Consider the following 23556-nt stretch of genomic DNA (forward strand, 5'->3'; position numbering starts at 1 on the left):
CAGACCAGTTAGTTTAACTTCTGTGCCAGGGAAGATAATGGAGCAAGTAATTAAGGAAATCATCTGCAAACACTTGGAAGGTGGTAAGGTGATAGGGAATAGCCAGCATGGATTTGTAAAAAACAAACCAATCTGATAGCTTTCTTTGATAGGATAACGAGTCTTGTGGATAAGGGAGAAGCTGTGGATTAGACTCATAGACTCATAGACTCTAAGGTCAGAAGGGACCATTATGATCATCTAGTCTGACCTCCCGCATGATGCGGGCCACAAAAGCTGACCCACCCACTCCTGGAATAAGTCTTTCCCTTGACTCAGCTGTTGAAGTCCCCAAATCATGATTTAAAGACTTCAAATTGCTGAGAATCCTCCAGCAAGCGACCCCTGCCCCATGCTGCGGAGGAAGGCGAAAAACCTCCAGGGCCTCTGCCAATCTACCCTGGAGGAAAATTCCTTCCCGACCCCAAATATGGCGATCAGCTGAATCCCAAGCATGCGGGCAAGATTCTCTAGCCAGACACTCTGGAAAAAGTTCTCTGTAGTAACTTTTAATATCCCATGATTGACCATTGTTACTAATTACCAGCCATGGCACGTTATTGACCTATTGACTAAAATCACTTTATCCCATCAAACCATCCCCTCCATAAATTTATCAAGCTTAATCTTAAAGCCAGAGAGGTCTTTCGCCCCCACTGTTTCCCTCGGAAGGCTGTTCCAAAACTTCACCCCTCTGATGGTTAGAAACCTTCATCTAATTTCAAGCCTAAACTTCCCGATGGACAGTTTACATCCATTTGTTCTCGTGTCCACATTAGTGCTGAGCTGAAATAATTCCTCTCCCTCCCTGGTATTTATCCCTCTGATATATTTAAAGAGAGCAATCATATCCCCCCTCAGCCTTCTTTTGGTTAAGGTAAACAAACCGTCCTCGAGTCTCCTTTCATACGACAGATTTTCCATTCCTCGGATCATCCTAGTGGCCCTTCTTTGTACCCGTTCCAGTTTGATTTTATTCTTTTTAAACATGGGAGACCAGAACTGCACACAGTACTCCAAATGAGGTCTCACCAGTGCCTTGTATAACGGAACCAGCACCTCCTTATCCCTACTAGAAATACCTCGCCTAATGCATCCCAAGACCGCATTAGCTTTTTTCACGGCCACGTCACAGTGCCGACTCATAGTCATCCTGCGATCAACCAGGACTCCGAGGTCTTTCTCCTCTTCTGTTATTTCCAACTGATGTGTCCCCAGCTTATAACTGAAATTCTTGTTAGTCATCCCTAAATGCATAACCTTACACTTCTCACTATTAAATTTCATCCTATTACTATTACTCCAGTTTACAAGGTCATCCAAATCTCCCTGCAGGATATCCCGATCCTTCTCCAAATTGGCAATACCTCCCAACTTTGTGTCATCTGCAAACTTTATCAGCCCACTCCTACATTTGGTTCGAGGTCAGTAATAAATAGATTAAATAAAATCGGACCCAAAACCGAACCTTGAGGAACTCCACTGGTAACCTCCCTCCAACCTGACAGTTCACCTTTCAGTACGACCCGCTGCAGTCTCCCCTTTAACCAGTTCTTTATCCACCTCTGGATTTTCATATCGATCCCCATCTTTTCCAATTTAACCAATAATTCCTCATGTGGTACCGTATCAAACACTTTACTGAAATCGAGGTAAATTAGATCCACTGCATTTCCTTTATCTAAAAAATCTGTTACTTTCTCAAAGAAGGAGATCAGGTTGGTTTGGCACGATCTACCTTTCGTAAAACCGTGTTGTAATTTGTCCCAATTGGCATTGACCTCAAGGTCCTTAACTACTTTCTCCTTCAAAATTTTTTCCAAGACCTTGCATATTACAGATGTTAAACAGGCTGTAGTTACCCGGGTCACTTTTTTTCCCCTTCTTGAAAAAGGAACCACATTAGCTATTCTCCAGTCAAACGGTACCACCCCCAAGTTTACAGATTCATTAAAAATTATCGCTAACGGGCTTGCAATTTCTCGTGCCAGTTCCTGTAATATTCTTGGATGAAGATCATCCGGTCCGCCCGATTTAGTCTCATTAAGCTGTTCGAGTTTGGCTTCTACCTCGGATACGGTAATGTCAACCCCCCCTCCTTTATTCCCATCCATCTCGCTTCCACTATTCCTCAGCCCTTCATTAGCCTCATTAAATACCGATGCAAAATATTCATTTAGATATTGTGCCATGCCTAGATTATCCTGTGGATGTGGTATACCTAGACTTTAGTAAGGCATTTGATATGGTCTCGCATGATATTCTTATCGATAAACTAGGCAAATACAATTTAGATGGGGCTACTATAAGGAGGGTGCATAACTGGCTGGATAACCGTATTCAGAGAGTTGTTATTAATGGTTCCCAATCCTGCTGGAAAGGCATAACAAGTGGGGTTCCACAGGGGTCTGTTTTGGGAACGGCTCTGTTCAATAACTTCATTAACGACTTAGATATTGGCATAGAAAGTATGCTTATTAAGTTTGCAGATGATACCGAACTGGGAGGGATTGCAACTGCTTTGGAGGACAGGGTCATAATTCAAAATGATCTGGACAAATTGGAGAAATGGTCTGAGGTAAACAGGATGAAGTTAATAAAGACAAATGCAAAGTGCTCCACTTAGGAAGGAAAAATCAGTTTCACACATACAGAATGGAAAGAGACTGTCTAGGAAGGAGTACGGCAGAAAGGGATCTAGGGGTTATAGTGGACCACAAGCTAAATATGAGTCAACAGTGTGATGCTGTTGCAAAAAATACAAACATGATTCAGGGATGTATTGACAGGTGTGTTGTGAGCAAGACACGAGAAGTCATTCTTCCGCTCTACTCTGCGCTGGTTAGGCCTTAGCTGGAGTATTGTGTCCAGTTCTGGGCACCGCATTTCAAGAAAGATGTGGAAAAATTGGAGAGGGTCCAGAGAAGAGCAACAAGAATGATTAAAGGTCTTGAGAACATGACCTATGAAGGAAGGCTGAAAGAACTGGGTTTGTTTAGTTTGGAAAAGAGAAGACTGAGAGGGGACATGATAGCTGTTTTCAGGTATCTAAAAGGGTGTAATAAGGAGGAGGGAGAAAACTTGTTCACCTTAGCCTCTAATGATAGAACAAGAAGCAATGGGCTTAAACTGCAGCAAGGAGGTCTAGGTTGGCCATTAGGAAAAAGTTCCTAACTGTCAGGGTGGTTAAACACTGGAATAAATTGCCTAGGGAGGTTGTGGAATCTCCATCTCTGGAGATATTTAAGAGTAGGTTAGATAAATGTCTATCAGGGATGGTCTAGACAGTATTTGGTCCTGCCATACGGGCAGGGGACTGGACTCGATGACCTCTCGAGGTCCCTTCCAATCCTAGAATCTATGAATCTATGAGAGCCTGAGCCCTGCTGTAGGAGGGAAAGGCGGATGGGGGTCCAGCACCCATCGCTGCTGTGGCTGACAGCTCTGGGGTCCCTCCACCACCCACAGTGGGTGGGAGCTGCAGGGGCCTCCCACTGCCCATGGTGTCTGGGAACTTGGGGTCCCCCCACAGCCGATGGTGGCTGAGAGCTGCAGGGGCCCCTGCCACCCGCTGCAACTTGGAGCTCGGGGCCAGTGGCTCAGAGCTCTGGGTCCCCCCTCCACCCACAGCGGCTGAGAGCTGTTAGACGTGCTAACATCAGCATCCTCTCGCAAGCCGATGTCACAAGCATCAGGGCAATAATTATTTATCATCAACTTCACTGGGCAAGTCATGTTGTTTGGATGCCTAATTCCAGACTGCCAAAACAAGTTTTCTATTCTCAACTCAGCCAAGGCAAACATTCTATAGGAAAGCAGAAAAAATGCTACAGAGATGTCTTCAAGCCTAATATGAGGAAATGCATCAACTCGTGGGAATGTATAGCCCAGGACCAACAACAACGGGGAAATTTCTTGAGGCAGGGAACTCATCACTTTGAGAACCAGATGCAACTACATGTAATGGAAAAACAGGAGCAACAGAAAGAGAGCGCCATAGCTAGAACCAACATCCCAGGTTCACCCACCCTGCTTGGAAATACATGTCTGCAATATGCCACAGTCTGTGGCTCTAGAATAAGCCTCATCAATGGACTCACAAATAACTTGAAATGAACAATCCATCAAAGACAATCATCCTCGACTTCGAGGGATCACCAATAATGATGACTAGAGACAAGCCACCAGAGGGACTTGGATAATAGGGGCCATGCCCCAAACTGAAGGGATAGTGGTAGGAAGTAGCTAAGGGCAGTGGACGTAGACTCCCTGTTGTGAGGTCCCCTGTTCAGGGGTTAACTTATCCAGGATCCTGGGCTGTGACATGGTGGAGTGGGAGGGGAAAGCTATAGTGAGCTGGCTGAAGAGCCAAGAAGGCACAAAGATGGAGCAACTGAGTCCAGAGAGAGGTTTTCAGGTTATCAACTACTGGCAGGAAGACTGGCCTCCTGTCATCTGTTAGCTTTAAGCAAACAAGTAAACTCCAAGCTAAATGTTCAAACTTCCTAGGCTATCTTTAATGCTTATTTTTTTTAAATCTTAATTCAAAAGTTAAAGTACATTTCAAAATAGTTTATATAAAGTCTCCTTTCTCTTCAGTTAGATTTGGAGCAAGAGCTTAGTTTAGTTTTCAGTGTAGATGACAGATCTTAATAGCATAAGCATCAGTCTAAATACTTGGGTTTAATCCTATTTTACAGTCCTCTATTTGTTACATGTACACAAACAAATCCCTGTTTAACAGCCATATGCATAATCTACAGTGAAGTGTAAAAAGGAAAAAGTAAACCTACAAATGTGAAATCCACAAAAGGACATTAATATCTGGCCTTGCAGGCAGCCTTGCTCTTTACATTTAAAAATCTTGGCCTGAATCAAACTGCTACACAACTCACCATTCACAATCTCCATTCTATGCATCCGAAGAAATGAGCTGTAGCCCACGAAAGCTTATGCTGAAATAAATTTGTTAGTCTCTAAGGTGCCACAAGTACTCCTGTTCTTTTTGTGGATACAGACTAACACGGCTGCTACTTTGAAATTCACCATTTGTAGTTCTGGAGAACAAAGCAAGCTAAACATGTATAGTGACCGGACTTCATGTGAACTCTTATGGAAAACGTCTGAATTTGGCTCTTTCCTTAGTAAATTTGAAGCACTGGAAAAATCTTACATTTTTCTTTTAATCAGTTTTGGGTTTTTTCCCTTTAGAGTCATGCATGGAGTGACAATTTGCTTTTCAAAATCCAAGTTTTCTTGCCATAGTTAGCTAATCCAAAATAGTGTCTTCAGCAACATCAACAGTGTAGCTGTGAAGCTGCCAATACTGGCTCCAACTGTGAAAAAGTTTTGTTTGTCTTTTCTTGACTTATCCTTTAAGACAGAAAATAGTCAACTATTTTGTAGATCCCATTGCCTGAAATATCCAATTGCATAGGCTCAACTTGTAGTGTGGTATCATGTTCACTGACCAGAAATCTAATCTGTGGAATACTATATAATCTGCAACATAGGAACAACAGGTTGTTCAACCTGCACAATTATTGCCAAAAGTCATGCATTTATTTTTAATTTTCTTTTATCTGTCAAAAGGCCAGGGGTGCAGTGGTAGGATCTAGAAAATGGTACATGACATCTGACATAATTATGTGTTATAGATTTTGGGTTAAAGAAAGATTCTGTGACCAATGATGTGATACATTTTTTGCATTTTTTCAGACGGCTGGTTTCAGCACCCCGAGATAGCCTATTCTGTAGCTTGCTGGAATTGTAGAAGTGCAGTCAAATGTCTCTGGCTGGATTATGATCAGAAATGGTGCTGAGAAACTTATTTTTGTACTATGCTACTTTTGATATAGGGTTATGAAAACTTTTTTTTTTTCTTTCAGTAAAAAGCCAATGTAATAGAGCTTTAGCTTCTATTTTACTCTTAGAAGTTTGGTACTGGAATTTACTCTTCCAATGGTGATTGAAAACTGTTCTAAATGGTTAAGTGATGAGATCATCAAGGTCTTCTTATGCCTATTAGGAAACAAGAGTGAGAACTATCTAGAAGGTGGCAGGGAAACTGGTTGAGGCCCTGGTAATAAGAGCACTGCAGTGAACTGTGCTCAACTTATTTGATACAGGGTAACGGGGTGAGAAGTGCAGAGGGGTATGACTGGTATCTAGAAGCTTCTGGAACATTGGGAGGGCAAGTGCTAAGAGTCCTATAAGAAGCTGGCTAGCTCATCTCATTTATGAGCTTTCAGTGGCTGTTACAAGGGGCCTGTTTCCTAATTTTAACTGTAATATATGTAAAAGCTCTTGATGAATACTAGTCATTTTTAAAACAATCGTACGTTATCTGGACTTTCTTTGCCCTGTGTCGATTGACTGCTCCAAAACACTCCCTTCCTTAGCCTCCTCAGCATGGCTTCACTCCATACTTGTCCCTCTTCCTGCCTGCCCTGTCCCCTTCCTTCCATTTAGCTTATCCCCTTCTAGCCCTCCGCCCCCTACCAAAAAAAGTTGTGGCACTAATATGCCACTTGCAGCCACCACACTGTTCACTCTGCTTATGTTATACCCCTTCCCCCACCCTGTCTCTGTCTTGTCTTGTCTATTTAGACTGTAGACTCTTCAGGGCAAGAACTATCCACTACTGTTTGTATAGTGCCAAGCACAAGATAGCCCCATGCTTCACTGGTCCTTAGGCACTATCTGACCTTTCAACTTTAGTCATGTTGAAGTAAGTGGTAGTGTCATAACCCAATGGCCCCTTCCCTCAGCAAATAAATGAACAGTAGTGAAAGCCATTCTAAGACAAATGTTAAATCATGAGTGAAGTAGCACAATAGTAGGATTCACTCATCTCCCCGAACCACATGGTGACTGCCCTGGTATAGAGCCCGAGCAGTTCTCCATGCCCGTATTTAGCCTTTTCACCAACACAATACTGAGCTGTACTTATTCTATCGGTTAACATATTGATACGTATAACTGCCATTTCAGCTCATAATCATACCCGTCATTCCTTGCTTAAGTGGATTTGCAGTTATTACTTCCATGTTCCCTCCAGTAGCACTCACTGGAACATTCTATCATTGAGCAAGCTCTTCTTAGTTCCCAAAATTTAAAGGTAACTACTGATCTATGCCAAGGGTTATGGCCTACTTAACCACATTAATGCTTCAGCTAATATCTTACAGGATACAGAGCTGTAGGTTTCTTGCGTTACTGTTGAATATAATAAAAGCAGCTAAATATACTGAAGGCAAGCCAGTGAATATAAAAGGGGTGACTATAATGGGCAAGCTTAGCCTACGGCTACAATTAGAAACAAGAGGAAGACCAAGGACAGGGTAGGCCCATTACTCAGTGGGGGCGGGGAGGGACAAAAATAGAAAATGTGGAAATGGTGGTGCTAAATGACACCGTTTGTTTTCACCAAAAATTTTAGTAGCAAGTGGACATCTAACTTAATGAATGCCAGTGAAAATGAGTTAGGATCAGATGCTAAAATAGGGAAAGAACAAGTTAAAAATTACTTAGACAAGTTAGATGTCTTCAAGTCACCAGGGCCTGATGAAATATGTCCTAGAATATTCAAGGAGCTAACTGAGAAGATATCTGAGCCATTAGTGATTATCTTCAAAAAGGCATGGAAGACAGGTGAGATTACAGAGAATTGGAAAAGGACAAATAATTAAGCAATCAATTTGCAGAGACCTAGAAGATAATAAGGTGATAAGTAACAGCAGGGATTTGTCAAGAACAAATAGTGTCAAAGCAACCTAATAGTTCTCTTTGACAGGTAATAAGCCTTGTGGATAGGATGTGATATATCTTGACTATAGCAAGGCTTTTGATACTGTCTCGCATAACCTTCTCATAACAAACGAGGGGCTAGTCTACACTGACAATGCTAAAGCGTTGCTGCGGCAGCGCTTTAACGTGCCTTGTGTGGTCGCGGCTCAGCACTGGGAGAAAAAAAACAACTCAACAAGGGGCGCGGCTCCCAGCGCTGGGGCACTGTTTACACTGGTGCTTTACAGCACTGCAACTTGCTGCGCTCGGGGGGGGGGGGGGGGGGGGGGGGGAAGGGATGTTTTTTCATACCCCAAGCGAGAAAGTTGCAGCGCTGTTAATTGCCAGTGTAGACAAGCCCTAGGGAAATACAATCTAGATGGAGCTACTATAAGGTGGGTATAAAACTGATTGGAAAACCGTTACCAAAGACTACTTAGCGGTGGTTCAGTCAAACTGGAAGGGCATATCAAGTGGGGTCCTGCAGGGATCAGTTCTGGGTCTGTTCAATATCTTCATCAGTGATTTAGATAATGGCATAGAGAGTACACTTATAAAGTTTGCAGACAATACCAAGCTTGGAGGGGTTACAAGTGATTTGGAGGATAGGAATAAATTCAAAATGATCTGGACAAACTGGAGAAATGGTCTGAAGTAAAAAATGAAATCCAATAAGGACAAATGCAAAGTACTCCACTAAGGAAGAAACAATCAGTTGCACAAATACAAAATGGAAAATGACTGCCTAGGAAGAAGTACTGCAGAGGATCACAAGATAAATATGTGTCAACAGTGTAACACTGTTGCAAAAAAAGCAAACATCATTCTGGGATGTATTAGCAGGAGTATTGTAAGCAAGACACAGGAAGAAATTCTGCTCTACTCCATGCTGATTAGGCCTCAACTGGAGTATTGTATCCAGTTCTGGGTGGCACATTTCAGGAAAAATGTGGAGAACCTGGAGAAAGTTCAGAGAAGAGCAGCAAAAATGATTAAAGGTCTAGAAAACGTGACCTATGAGGGAAGATAGAAAAAATTGGGTTTGTATAGCGTAGAAAAGAGAAGACTGAGGGGACATGATAAGTTTTCAAGTATGTAAAAGGTTGTTATAACAAGGAGGGAGAAAAATTGTTTTCTTTAATGTCTGAGAATAGGATAAGAAGCAATGGACTTAAATTGCAGCAAGGGCAGTTCACGTTGGACATTAGGAAAAGTTTCCTGTCAGGGTGGTTAAGAACTGAAATAAATTGCCTAGGGAAGTTGTGGAATCTTCATTGTCTAACCTGCTCTTAAAAATCTCCAAACACCTGTCAGGAATGGTCTAGAAGATAATTCTTGGGGACTAGACTAGAAGACCTCTCAAGCTCTCTTCCAGTCCTATGATTCTATGCATCCATATGTTGAAATTTGCAGCGAGCACAAGGAAGGCTTCAAGCCATACATATGCAGCACACATTTTATACAAATAACTCCAGGCAGTTACTAACTCATGACTAAAACTGAAGGAAGTTTGGAGGAAATGTGGTGAGCAGGGATCCTAGAAATCAGTTTGCCATGGAAAAAATACAGAATTTGCATTTTTACAAAGAATCTTTAGTTTTTATATTTTGTGATAAAAACAAATTAACTATGAATTAAATTTTAGTGAAAGTACCAGTATCACTTATTCAATGCATGCAACCTCCCCCTCTTGTGGTTGATTTTTGAATGAGCTTTAAATTTACATAACTAAAAATACTCCAACTGCTTCCAACTTGTAGAAGTTACTCAACGGCAGATAGGGGTTTGTGTTTTAATGCATCTCAAATTTCACTTCAGCCTGCAGATGTATTTAAAATTATGAAAAGATGCCAAAAACTTTAAAAAAATCACCCCTAAAGACCATCTCACTGAGTCTGGCAAGGACAAATTTCACATTACCATCAATGTGCTGTTCTGTGCTGTATGGAGCAAGGCTGCTGATTACGTTAGAAAGCAGACAACTGTAGAACACATGGAAAGCTCTAAACAAACTAAATGAAAACGAGGCTGAAACAGCAGGGTCATCGACAACAGTAAAGAAACAATGCACCGTGACTGGATCGTTCCAGTGTTTTTACAACTGCCAAAGAACAGAATGAAACTGTCACTTCAGATTTTGTTCAAATGTGCGTAAATGCAGACATTCCTCTGCACAAAATGGATTTACCTGTTGTCAAGAGATCTTTTTGAGCAAGCTCATTAAGGGAGGTAGTGCCATTCCCAAGTCAGATCAATTGTATTCCCATTACTTACCAACTCTTTTTGAAGAGAAAAAACTGTGCCTTCTCAATGACCTGAAAGGAGACTCTATTGCTATGACTACCGACAAAACAACTTTCAAAATAGACCAGTTTTCAACATTTTATTTCAGGTGCTCAAGGTAGATTCTCCTAAAGCATGCTGACATTACCACACCACAGCTTGTAAAGACAGTGTACCTCAGCAAAGTTATATATGACCCCGTTTCACAAGCCTTGATTTCTTGTGTTATGGAATTCAGCATCCAACCACTTGATCGAATATTAGCATTTGTAACAGACAGTACGAGCTACATGGCAAAGGCTTGAAATGATGTGCTTTGCAACCTGTGGTCAAACTGTGTTCGTCTTCATTGCTATGCACATATAGTCGCTTTGGCAGGAAATATTTGGTGAGATAGCTTTAAGTGGATCGCTTTGAGATGAAGTCAATTTTAGTGAAATCTCCAGCTTGTCGTAAACGATACTTGAGATACCTGAGTAAATAGAGAGTTGATTTGCCAACACTTCCAACTGAACCAATTGGGACCAGGTGGAATACATGGTTCAATTATATAAAATACCATGTACAGTACTACCAGTTCTACCATGGGTTCAAGGAGCATGAACAAATGGAACATGGGGATACATCTGTTCAGCAGAAACTAGCTTGCCTGTTAGCAGCTGATGTGCATGCAGACCCGAAATACATTGCAGAGAACTGCGGACACTTGGTGATAGTACTGGATGTTTTGCAGTCCTAAAAATACCAAATGCACAAAGTATCAGAGGGGTAGCCGTGTTAGTCTGAATCTGTAAAAAGCAACAGAGGGTCCTGTGGCACTTGCAAGAAGTGAGGTTCTTACCCCCGAAAGCTTATGCTCCCAATACTTCTGTTAGTCTTAAAGGTGCCACAGGACCCTCTGTTGCTTTTTACAAATGCACAAAGTGTACATTTTTCTGGATTTAATTTCATGGTTACAGCATCTTGCATCAACTGAAAATGCAAATAGATCTGCAGCTGCTCAAAGCACTGCTGATGTACTGTCTCAGTTCAAGCTAAAAAATAAACAACCAGCACTTAATTTTCTCCATGCTGTTCATGCACTGGATCCTATACAAAGATTGTGAAACCACAATTAAAGCTGTCTGAGTGTATTTAGGGATTGTCAAAGACTTAATTTGGAGACGTTGAGGATCCCATTTACTTCTGGATGGCTGTTGAAGATCGTATTCCTAACCTGGCAAAAAAGATGCAATGGTTCTCCTCCAACTGACTGTAAATTCAGCTGATGTGGAAAGAAGTTTCAGCAAACTCAGGGTTCTTTTCTCTGCTCCACGCCAATGTCTGAAAGATGAAAATGTGGCTGGAATGCTGTAACTCTATTTTTAACAACCAGGACTAACTCAAAGTGAGTGATATTAATATAAAAGTAATTTTGCTTATTTTTTTGTGCATTTAAAAAAATCCTGAAAATATAGAATAGACATAGAAGCATTTGGTATATGTAAAATACAAATTCTAATATTCTATTATGAGTGATGACACCAGTAGGTTTTGAACTTGCTTAAAAATTGTAAACTTAGAACACTGTTCAAATATTGTTTCATTATATAAGATTTTTTTTTTTCATTTTAATCATGGAAAAAACAGATTTTCATGTTTATCAGAGAATTTTTGTTCATTAATCATGGAAAACTAAGAATCCTGGTGATGAGTTACAATCTGATAAAACTGTTAGTCTCTCAATGGAAGTCCAGTGAGATCTAATTAACAAGGAAATGGAGCCATAGAGTAAGAAAATGGAGTGAACTGCACTATTGTGAAACTAACAACCTAATCTTCCCTACACCCCCAACAGACCTCGAATACAACATGACCAGTTCTCCAAATAGATGTTTTTCCATTTAGAGTAGCACACCATACATTTTGTTGCAAACGTTTCAAGTACTCCCTGGCATGTTTGTACACTCTGAAATGTAAGAAGTCATCTTAAGCACTATGTTCACTATATTCATTAGAATCTAGACCTTAAACCTCCTTTTTAAATAAAAAGTTTGCTTGGAGGTATTAAAAATACTAAATTTAAGGATTTAAAGCCTGCATTTGAGTACCTCGTTTAATTTCACTAACAAAAGAAACATGTTCTTGTAGTTAAGGCGCTGACTACCACTCAAGACATCTGGTTCACCTCCCAGCTCTGCCAAACACTTCTTGTATTGCTTTGGGCAGGCCACTTAATCTCTGTACCTCATTTCCTCATCTGTAAAACAGGAATATGTACTGCCTCTTTCCCATCCTTTGTTTTATCTCTGGAGAGTAAGAGGCATCTCCTATCCTGAAAGATGTATAGAATCAGAGGAAGGGACCTCAAGAGATCATCTATCTAGTCCAGTTCCCTGCACTCATGGCAGGACTAAGTATTATCTTCTAGACCATCCCCGACAGGTGTTTGTCTAACCCGCTCTTAAGAATATATATGAGTATATATACATTGTCTCGCATAAGGGGGCCTTGATCTTGGTTGGGACTTCTAAGTGCTACTGTAATATAAATGAAAGCTGAAATACACAAATTGAAAATATGATTTTACTGGAAGATGACAATCTTACATTCAAGCAAGGGATTTTTGGACTCTTCAGTCCATTTGTCATTCCTTTCTCTTTTTGGCTTTAGGTTCTTGTGACAATTGAGATAATTCACTTTCTTCATCTACATCACGATGTTCTCTTTTCTTTCTCTTAACCTTTTTATGGTCACTCGGGTAACCACTACAGTCACTTCCATAAAATACAGGTTTCTGCTTTTCTTGCTTATGTTTTTTCTTCTTCTTCGGTTTTTTATCATAAAATCCATTTACTGTATCAGCATTCTGCTTTTCTTCATCTTCCACCACAGTAGTATCTGCATTGTCTGTAACCTCTGTGTCATTTTCTAACTCACAATTCCTTCTGTCTTTTTTCTTGTGTTTCTTCTTTGGTATTTCATCTATACTGTTTGTATCTTCAGTTACTGATTCAGGATATTTGGATTGCATACTGTGAAGAAACATACAAAATAAGCAAGAGAGTGTACAGAATGAGATCTCTATAGGTATTTAATACATCATGATGTTAAGGTTTGCTGAAATGCAATGATTATATGGAGCACATAACCGAAGACTGGGAGTTGTGCTAAACCCACAGCAATTCAAGTAGGAAAAAAAGATTAGGGGCTTTTAGTAACAAAAGAACTTATGACCTGTTAATACATGTCCAATTTCCAGTATTTGGTTAGTCTCTATTCTGTTAAAGAATTAGCATTAGTTCTGTATGGAATTTATTAGCAGATTTTTAAAATCTGACTTAAAATATAATATTCATACTATACAGGGGGAAAGTCAGTCAGAGTTAAGGCAAGACACTGATTTTAAGTATTTTGTTTTTAAATAAATCCACTAAATCAGCTCAGTTTGAAAAAAATCCTTTAATATAGCACTGTACCTGTCTTTATTTAGTTTCCCCCGAATGAAGAATACTCCAGCAGCATCGGAATCTAAATGCACCACTTCAAATTCCAGTTTATCTCCTATTTTTAAGCCAAGGTCTTGCCACTCTATAGCTGACATTCGATCAGGTTTAGGAATGGAAGCATTGAAACACCCATGTATCAGACAGCCAATATGACTTGGGGCCACTTTATTGATCACACCCTGGAAGAAGAAAAGAAAACCATGTAAGGAAGACTATACTACATTTAAGGGCCACAACTTGTAAGAGACTTTCATTCCTGCACACACTGTAAATGTGTCTGTAGATTCTTGTACATAAGAAAGTTTACACATGCAAATCCCCACCATCAACTGCATGGCAAGTGGCTTTAGCACTTGTACAAATAGAAGCCACATTTTAAAAAATTGTTGCTAAGTCTTTCAAATTAAAAATATAGAATTAGGCCACATCTACACTAGAACTTATGTCAGCAAAATTCTTGTGGCTCAGGGATGTGAAAAAACACCCCCCCCGAGTGACTTAAGTTTCACCGACAGAAGCACTGGTGTGGACAAGGCTATGTTGGCGGGAGACCACCGCTCATTGAGCTGGTTTTATGTCGTCGACGGGAGATTGCTGCTACCCTTCCAGTAAATTGATTAATCTTAACAGTTAATGTTTTGACTTATTTTGCTAGTTTAAAATGCTCTTGGTAGACATTTGCCAGTGTTGAAATGAAAGATACTATATCGATTTGAATTGTATTGCTGTAATATAACAAATACTAAACTTTTTTTTTTTAAAAATAAGATGTACAGGTTGTCAATATATTGTGTGGATGGGTCTCATGTAACACGGAGAGCTGCATATGTAGCTCTCAATGGTAAACAGGTTGAGAATTGCTGCTCTATATAGGCCACTGTATGTATCAATGGAGATACTGAGAGCAGAATTTTTCCTAGGCTCTGTAAGATAATTAAGACTCATGGAGTAGACTTTAATCAAAAACTGCCAAACCTGGAACAGAATGTTAATATACTAAACTACTGTGTCTAAAAAATGCAATGTGGCAATGTGAGTAGGCCAATATTCTGACCTACTTTTTGAATTCTGAAGCTTGCAAGCATTCACACAGAGGTATGTTTGTATTAAAGCTCTTAGGAGATCCATATGCCTACTCTTTATTTTGAAATGCTCAGGAGCAAAAATTCTGTTTTGTTCTTTTCTGCAAACAGAACAGAATCACAATAGAGAGCACTTCATAACCACAAATACTTGTGCCTATGATTAATGGATAAGACTATGTATTACTTTAGGGATAAGCCTGTACCGGTACCAGGTTACCAGCCCTCCTTTGGGAGGAAAAACACCCCTACAATTGAGAGAGAAGGTGGGTGAATTAGTATCTTTTATTGGACCAACTTCTGTTGGTGAGAGAGAGATGCTTTTGATCTACACAGAGCCCAGATCTACACTACAGACTTATATCAATATAACTAAGTCACTCACGGGTGTGAAAATCTACACACGAGTGATATAGTTACACCGACCTAACTCCCAGTGTAGGTGGCACTATGTTGATGGAAGAGCTTCTCCCATCGACATAGCTACAGCCTCTCGCGGAGGTGGATTAAGAACAACGGAAGAAACTCCCACATTGGCTTAGGAGCGTCTTCACTTAAGCGCTACAGTGGTGCACCTGCATCAGTGCAGCATTTTAAGTGTATATCTGCCCGGAGCTCTTCTTCAAGTCTACAAAAGTCACTATCAGTGTCACAGCTAAATACAAGCTTGAACAGATAGCGTAGCATAAGTAGCATCCTAAGGGACCTTTCAAGGCAAAGTGGCCCACTAACACCCCTGCAGACATAGGACAAAAAAGGGGGTTAGTGGGTTACAGACAGCTGTAATAAACCATAAAACCAGTGTCTTTATTAAGAGCATGATTTTTAGTGACTAGCAAAGTTATGAATTTAAGCACCTAGGTTTGTCTGTTGAAAGTGTTATGCAGATTTCCTTTGCAGATGAGGACTGATGGGTCAGATATAGAGGGATTACTTTGTGAAACGTGTTCACCCGCAGGTGATGTGGTGTTTTTGTCTTATTTTCCTGTATGAGATCACTCAAGAGCATAGTAATTGTCTGGTTTCACCACACAGTTGTTAGTGTACTGGGTCATGGCATGTTATGATAGGCACAAGTAGGACCATGGGTCTTTAAAGGTGTGTTGTGAGGTGTTGATCACTATAGCAGTGGAGATAAGTCTGAATATCATAGAATATCAGGGTTGGAAGGAACCTCAGGAGGTCATCTAGTCCAATTGCCTGCTCAAAGCAGGACCAATCCCCAGACAGATTTTTGCCCCAGATCCCTAAATGGCCCCCTCAAGGATTGAACTCACAACCCTAGGTTTAGCAGGCCAATGCTCAAACCACTGAGCTATCCCTCCCCACCCCAAGTCTGCTGGTTTTGCATCTGTTCTTCTGACAGTGTTTGAGTTGGGTTGTCCTGGTCTGTGGGGGCCTTGCTTCTGATGATGAGCCTGGAGTAGTCTGAAGGCCAGAAGAGGAGGTTCAGGAAAGATTTCTCTCAGGATGGGGTCCGCACAACACACATTTCAAGATCCATGGGTCCTACAGATGCCTATCACAAATACTTATGCTAACTGTTTAATCTTGCATTTAACCGCGACACTAAACACCTTTCCCCCCGAATAGCTATGTAGCTTGAAAGCTAGTCTCTCACCAGCAGAAATTGGTTCAATAAAAATATTGCCTCTCTCACCTTGTCTCTCTAATATTGGGGGACTGCCACTGATATAACAACATTATACCTACAGTTGATAAGTTAGCAGGAAAAACAGAGTCAAGAACAGAGAAAAGGTATTTCAATATTTGTCTACTAACTGTAACAGTAACTATTTAAATGCAATTATTCAATTACTTAGTAGCTAAAATAAGCTTCACTTACTGCAAAATACAGTAAAACTGAAGTATTTTTACATACCACAAGCTTTTTTCCTTTCTTGGGAGTGAAAATGACAAAATCTGCTTCAATGTTAAAATGGATGAATCCTTGGTCATCATAAATATCACCTAATTCACCCACTACTCTGATGTTATCATAAGCCACTGGCACACCGCTGAGGCTACACAGGGAGAGGAAAGACAAGTTGTTTTAATATTTCTGACCAACACTGACAGTGCAAAATCAGCACGAAACCTGATGGGGAGACGAGTGAAATTGCTCCACGTTTAGGTCTATGCGCCGCTGGGGCTGCGGAGGCGCTCGCCGAAGGAGAGCTCAGCCACATGGGGCCCGTAGCAGAAGGGCGAGAACACGCGTGGCGTGGAGCCGAGGTGGATCTCGGGGGAGCAGAGGGGGGGGGGCTTGCTCCGTCTCCGAGCGCTCGGTGGGGGAGGGGAAGGTTTGTACCCGCGGATCGCACCTCTCCGAGTATCTCAGCAGCTCGCTGTCGAGCTGCTCGCGGATCCCGGTGCGCTTCCGGTTCAGGTAGCGCGGCGCCAGCGCGATGTGCCTCCGATGCGGCGCCGCCACCAGGCACGAGTAGCGGCTCCGCACTAGGCGGCAGACGGCCGCGAAGGCGGGGATCTCCGGGCAGGGCAGCGGCCGGGCCGCCGAGTGCGGCACCTCCACGCTGGTTCCCATGGTGCCTCCACAACTGTTCGCTAAGCCCCGGACTCCAGCCGTCCGCCTGGTATGGAGCGCGCACGTGACTCACTCTGGCGCTCTCTGATGACGTCACACGCGAGCCCTCTCAAGTTTAGCTCCCTCCTGGAGGGGAAGTGACGTTTCACGCCGGAACTAAGAGTTGAGCAGGGCAGCCATCTTGTGTGTGTCTTCCCCGCTCCAGTAGTGCAGATATGGCGCATGTTTCGGCTGTAGGTGATGGAGGTTAGACACTGCGCAGGGCAACATCCCAAGTCGGGCGGAGCGAGCGGAAGCTTTGTCATCAGGAGCCATGTGGGGGCGGGACGTTCAGATAATGGGCGGGGCCCGGAGATGCCCCGTTCAGTCGCACGGTCCACAGGGACCCCAGGGTAGCGCCCCCGATCCGCAGGCGCCTGACTCGCGCGCGCCACGAAGTCTCCAGTGGAGGGCGCGTGAGGCAGACCCCGCGCACTCTGCTCGCTGCCCCGCCTGCGGTCCCTGGCCACGTGCGGGTGCAGGGCCAAGCGGATCCGCGCTCGTGACTCTGCGCCCTGTGGTGCTCCCCCACCCCGCCCGGCTCCCGGCCAGCCCACCCCGTGTGTCCCGGTCCGCCGGGGACAAATGGCGCGGGTTCCCTCGCGGAGATACGTCAGGCGGGCACCGGAGCTTGCAGCGTCGCCAACTGCCTCCTCCGTGGGCCCGTTGTGGTGCCGGGGCGCGCTGCGCCCAGCGATCACCGTGACCCAAGGCTGCCCTGCGGCGCGGCTGCCACAGCCCCCTGTCCCCGAGCTAGCAGCGCTGCGGGGCCTGGAGAGCCAGGGCTGGCGGGGCTGCCAGCGCCTCACCGACGCCCGGTCTCCCTGCCCTTTGCTGCCAGCACTGGCCACTGTCCGGGATACGGGGCTAGCTGGACCATGACCCGGGATGGCCAGTCTTATGTTCTTAGCTGCATAGCTCCGGCTTGGGACAAATTTCACACCCTGTGTGACATAGCTTGGCCTAATCCCCACTGTAGTCACAGCTAGGTGGAGGGATCACTGCAGCAGAATTCTCCTGTCAGCCTAGCTACTGCCTCTCAAGGGGATGGATTTACTACAGCAGTAGAAAAACCTCTTCTGCTGCCGTGGTGTCCACAGCGGCAGCACTGCACTTATACATTTGTAGCACTTGTAGTGTAGTGTAGATGTGCCTGGAGATTCACAAGTTTTTTCTTATTTTCAAGGTTGTAAATAAAAAGGTATTGTAAGAGTAGTAGGCCCCACCCGTGGGTCTGGCCCACTGATGGTATGCTGTAAATCCACTGAGCATTGTTAAAAGTTATGGCATGGCTACACTTGCAGATGTAGAGCGCTGGGAGTTAAACCAGTCTTTGGAGACCGCAGCAGGGAAAACGCTGCTGTGTATTTACACTGTCAGCCGCAAGCGCACTGATATGGCCACATTAGCAGCTCTTGCAATGCCACAAAGAGCAATGCATTGGTAGCTATCCTAGTGTGCAAGTGGCTGCAGCGTGCTGTTCAAATGGGGGGTGGAGTGTGACAGGGAGTGTGTTGTGTGTATGTGGGGGGAGAGACAGTGTGTTTGAGGGCAGAAAGAGTGTCAACATGCTGTTATGTAAGTTCAGACAGCAGCAGACTCCACTCCCCTCCCCTCCCCTCCGCCTCTCTCTCTCTCACACACTCACAGCAGCAGCATTCCACAGTAATGGTTTAGTTTGTCCAGGACCAGATAAGCATGCTGGCTGTCAGAAACGGAGCTTTGAAAGGGGATATCCGCATGCCTGCAGCCGAGTTCAAAACAATGACCAGAGTGGCCACTTGACTTTAGGGGATTGTGGGACATTTCCGGAGGCCAATCACAGCGCAGTAATGCAACATGTCATCCACACTGACACCTGAGCGTTTCAGCCAGGGCACAGCAAGCTTTATGCTTCTCGTGGAGGTGGATTATTAGGAGTGCTCCAGCTGCAGAATCCAGGCGCTCTAAGTGCCTTGCCAGTGTGGACTCCTCAGGAGTTAGGGCGCTTGGGTCTGATTTAATGCGCTGTAACTTGCAAATGTAGCCAAGCCCTGAATCTACAGGAGTCTGGAACCTGGGGCTTCATCTTTACAGCTGTGTCATAGACTACAGTGAAAGTTTGACTGAGGGAGAGAGAAAGATCAATTGTTCATGTCTTGATGATGCCCTTGGAGGATGGAAATTCCCTTAATTACTTAAAATCAGTTAGTACTTGAAGAGAAAATTAAATCAAAGTTCTGGGGGATCTAAGACTGTTACCAAATGAGTAATATTGGTAGGCCTGAAAATAATGAAGGCTAGTGGCCTTGTCATACATTCCTTTTCTACCCCCATTGCCTTACTTACCTTTAATTTGATCTAACCTAATAAAAAAAAAATAATTTCAAGTATACAGATTTCCAATTTGGGCGCCACACTGAAACTATTTCTTGGCCTTACTTTAGTATTCCCTTCCTTACAAACAAATAGCATTCCATGTACTAAGAATTATAGCAATAGTGATCCGCATTACTTTAATAAAAGTTATGGGAAGAAATCAGGTTTAATACATAGCTAAGAAGAACCAGAGAAAGTGTAACTGAGGGTGGGATCCACAAAGGTACTTAGGTGCCTAATTCCTGTTTATAGGCTCCATTGTGATCTACAGAGCTCCCACATGGCTGCCACCTAACCATAGGTTTTTACAGTAAAAGTTCCCCAGGTACAGCCTAGGTGATTATTTCCTGCCTAAGCCCCAAAGCAATTTGCAAAACATCGTCATTCAAACATCCGAGTTGTATGCAAGGCACCCCATCTGGTAGACTGCCTCTAAGCACACCTACTCGATTGGGTCCAGTACATGCAATTTCGCACAAAACAGCTGGCAAGGCGTATGCAAGAAGGACCTCCCTTATAACCTTTACCCAGTGGTTAGGGTATTTCAGCCACTATGTGGAAGTCTCCCCTCCACCTGGTGAGAAGAAGGGATTTGGTCAGGGCTCTGCTACCTCTCACAGGTGTTCCCTTACTACTACTACTCAGGCTGGTAGAGCTCATGCTAGCCTTCTAAAAATAGTGCTTTTGAAGTTGTGGCTCAGGCTAGGGAGAGGGGTTGGCTATTTGCTACGTTTCACATGTGGCAACATTAACAGCAACTTGAATTTGGGATTCCATTGCCATGGACTTAGTTTAATTTGTACACAAAACAGGTAATTCTTTAACATTTATTAAATTCACATTAAAAGTAAAGGAGGAGGGAGGAAAAACAACACATTTAAAACTCAAAAAAGAGACACAGCTGCACTGTTGGGCACTCAAATATGGACCATCAGAGCAAGCTGCAGAGGCCTTCGTAAACACAGAGTCTGATAACAAACTGGGAAGGGGGAAACAACCAAAAACCCAACCATTTTGTCCAGAATAAGATTCATAAGAGAGACCTACTCTAAACACAAGGTGGCACCTTTTTAACTAAAGGTGTGATTTAGAAAAATAGTTAAACTAGGCATTCTTATTCAGTGTAAATCCTTATATAAAACTACAAGCATTGCATCATTAGAACACTTTTACTGGGTGAACATAAGATGAAGGTAGGACAATATTAACTTTCAACAGGGTATCACAGGTGAAATGGACAATATACTTTGACATGCTTTATTACTATTAAAGATGTATGAGTATGAAAGAACTTGACATACAATATGACTTTCAGATGTTAGGTTGATTTGGCAGGGCTGACAGGAAAAATGTTTTTATCTAGAACATAAACTAGTTTGAGCTGTAATTACAGAAAATAAACACAGAACTCCGTTGGGCCATTTTTATGGAGTCTCTTAAAGGTAGAGCTGCATTTGAAATATACATGAAGTTGCTCGGTAAAAGGCATTAAACACATATAGTAAAAATCACAGCTGAACACTGCCATAAATAATTATTTTTAAACTAATAAAATGCACTGCTACTTGGTCTGACATATGAGAGGAAACTTGAAATGATTACTAATTATATAAAGTAATACAAAGAAAAAATGAAATGACATTTAGAGAAACATTATTCTAATAGAAACCTGATTTTAAAAAGATAGGTATAAATTTCAGTAAGAGAATACATTAAACATTTATTGCAATTAGGTTTCATTGTGTTAACCAAATATATCAAATGCAATTCAATAATATATCACCAGATGGCATAACAGAGCCTTGATGCTATTAAGCATAATACACAATAAAGAATAGTAACTGAAAACAGCAGAGTAGACTAAAACTATGAACTAGAATACAACATTCAAGTTACAGTCCTGTTTTCTCAGTGATTGCTGTGCCAATCTTTAATAGCTAGGAAAAGACTGTTACAGAAAACAGAGAAAAAACGGGATAAGATAGTAATTACCTTACATTTTTTCAATTAATAATTTTACATGATTTGTATTGGCAATTATGATGTCTGGGATGGGCATTTCCTGGCACTTAATAACTGGCTGGATTTGCGTTCGGCCCTCCATTCTCCTAGCGGGTCATTTAATGCCTGGAAATGGCTGATCTGAAAGTCATTATTGCCTAAATTATTAATCACTTTTTTTGGAAATAAAAATAATACAAAAATAAAACCTATTCAAGCAGTTCTCTTTTATCTGTTTTTAAACCCATGTATTCAAGAGACCCTTCCTTAAGCTGATCAATAATGAGCTATTGCTTTGTTTCCATGTTAACTTTTAAAATCTTAAGGCACTAGTTCTCAAAATGTAGTCGTGAAGCACACATTGTGATCTAGGGAGAGCTGGCTGGTCATATGATGCTAACACTTCTCGTTTCCAGATTGTAAATCATAATAAAAGTAGCTAAAACCACATTAAGTGATTTGAAAACATTACTTTTCTATGTAAACGATTGCTGTAATTCCCACAGAGATGTCACTGGGAGGAAAATGTGCCACATGATTATAGATGAGAAGGGAAATAGCCTACACAATTGTAAACAGGACAGGAGATGATCCACAAGACACTGTCTCTATTAGTTGGGGTCCATGCTGTGAGAAACTTTGAGCAAATCTGCTCTGAGGCTTTTAAAGAAGTAAAAGTATTGAAAATGATAAGATTGAAGGATCAAAGATAGCCCTCTCAGAGGAGCCCGCTGCGATTAATTTTTATTGAAAAAAATGTTTTGTCATTTTTGCAAACCTGTGTCCTGGCTCAGCGTGCTCACTGTATGGAGAGGACTGCTCTGGTTCTAATTGAAAAGAACACCCAATCCTTCAGAAGAGGCGCAGCCTGAACATGCAAAGTGCTGAGCACCTCTGGGAGATGCTGAGTGCTTTCAACTTGAACTGACTCCTAGTACTGCCATAGAATGCTCATTGCTTCACAGGACCAGGCCCATTGTATCTTTGTTTAAAGAACTTGGAGAACAGCCCGTGAGGCTGAGCTGTTTGATACCCATTGAGGATCCAGCCCCAAGAGCCCATTGATTATATTTTACAGGGGTTCTCAAACTTCATTGCACCGTGACCCCCTTCTGACAACAAAAATTACTTCACAACCCCAGGAGGAGGGACCAAAGACTGAGCTTGCCCAAACCCCACTGCCCTGGGTGGGGAGGCCAAAGTCCAAGCCCCGCCGCTCCAGGCGGGGGGGGGCCAAAGCTGAAGCTCAAGGGCTTCAGCCCCCGGTAGGGGGCGTGCAACCTGAGTCCTGCTGCCCAGGGTTTTGGCTTCGGCCCTGGGTAGTGGGGCTCGGGCTTCAGCCCCGGGCCCCTGTAAGTCTAAACCAGCCATGGCGACCCCGTTCAAAGGTCATGACCCAGAGTTTGAGAATTGCTCAATTATAATGTTCTATAAATTCGTCAGTTATCTTTTGCTTCTCTCATTTCTTTTTCTTTGTAGTTTCTTCTATGCGATTAAATTATCTAAAGAATTGCACCTGTGGATCAGTGCAAAATTTATCTTTTGTGATCAATAGAAAAACACATTTAGAGCCTGAACCTAATATCCTTACTCATACAAAACTCCTGTTGAAGCCATAGAAGTTTTACCTAAGCATAGAAGGATCTGGCCAGTAATATTACTTTACTTTTTCTGTTTCTCTCACTATTTTTCATTACTTAATAGGCATGATCTGTATGTTTGGCCAATAGATGTGGCCCTTAACCCAAGCAGCTTGCCATCTAAGGCCTGGGCCACACTTACAAGTTACAGCGCTGTAAAGCCTCCCCCAGCGCTGTAACTCACTCCCCATCCACGCTGGCAGGACACTTACAGCACTGTGTCTCCCTGGGTACACCGCTGCAGGTACTCCACCTCCCCGAGAGGAATAACAGCTGCAGCGGAGTGGCTACGA

The 23556-nt window shown here is 42.6% G+C and overlaps 1 protein-coding gene across 2 annotated transcripts; it reads right to left on the minus strand.

The window, feature by feature from the left end:
- Positions 1 to 10956: 10956 nt before the first annotated feature.
- On the minus strand, positions 10957 to 17521 carry POLR1F (RNA polymerase I subunit F). Of its 2 annotated transcripts, XM_034760583.1 has the most exons (5): positions 17005 to 17521; positions 16563 to 16704; positions 13569 to 13777; positions 12699 to 13124; positions 10957 to 11433 (listed from the first exon to the last, which is right to left on the minus strand). In XM_034760583.1, the coding sequence occupies exons 1-4, from the start codon at positions 17223 to 17225 to the stop codon at positions 12737 to 12739; spliced, it is 960 nt and encodes a 319-aa protein (XP_034616474.1). In that variant the 5' UTR covers positions 17226 to 17521; the 3' UTR covers positions 10957 to 11433; positions 12699 to 12736. The 2 variants fall into 2 exon arrangements, with proteins under 2 accessions (XP_034616474.1, XP_034616473.1); XM_034760582.1 differs by lacking the exon at positions 10957 to 11433 and having other exon boundaries at positions 11749 to 13124.
- Between the last annotated feature and the right edge of the window lie 6035 nt (positions 17522 to 23556).

The sequence above is a fragment of the Trachemys scripta genome, chromosome 2 (genome assembly GCF_013100865.1).
Source record: "Trachemys scripta elegans isolate TJP31775 chromosome 2, CAS_Tse_1.0, whole genome shotgun sequence".
Classification (NCBI taxonomy): domain Eukaryota; kingdom Metazoa; phylum Chordata; order Testudines; family Emydidae; genus Trachemys; species Trachemys scripta.

Coding starts and splice junctions, on each gene's coding strand:
- POLR1F (XM_034760583.1), bottom strand. CDS start 17,225: ATGGGAACCAGCGTGGAGGTGCCGCACTCGGCGGCCCGGCCGCTGCCC. Junction 16,705..17,004: donor CTGCTGAGATACTCGGAGAG/GTGCGATCCGCG, acceptor CTCCCTGTGTAG/CCTCAGCGGTGTGCCAGTGG. Junction 13,778..16,562: donor AGAAAGGAAAAAAGCTTGTG/GTATGTAAAAAT, acceptor TTCTTCTTCCAG/GGTGTGATCAATAAAGTGGC.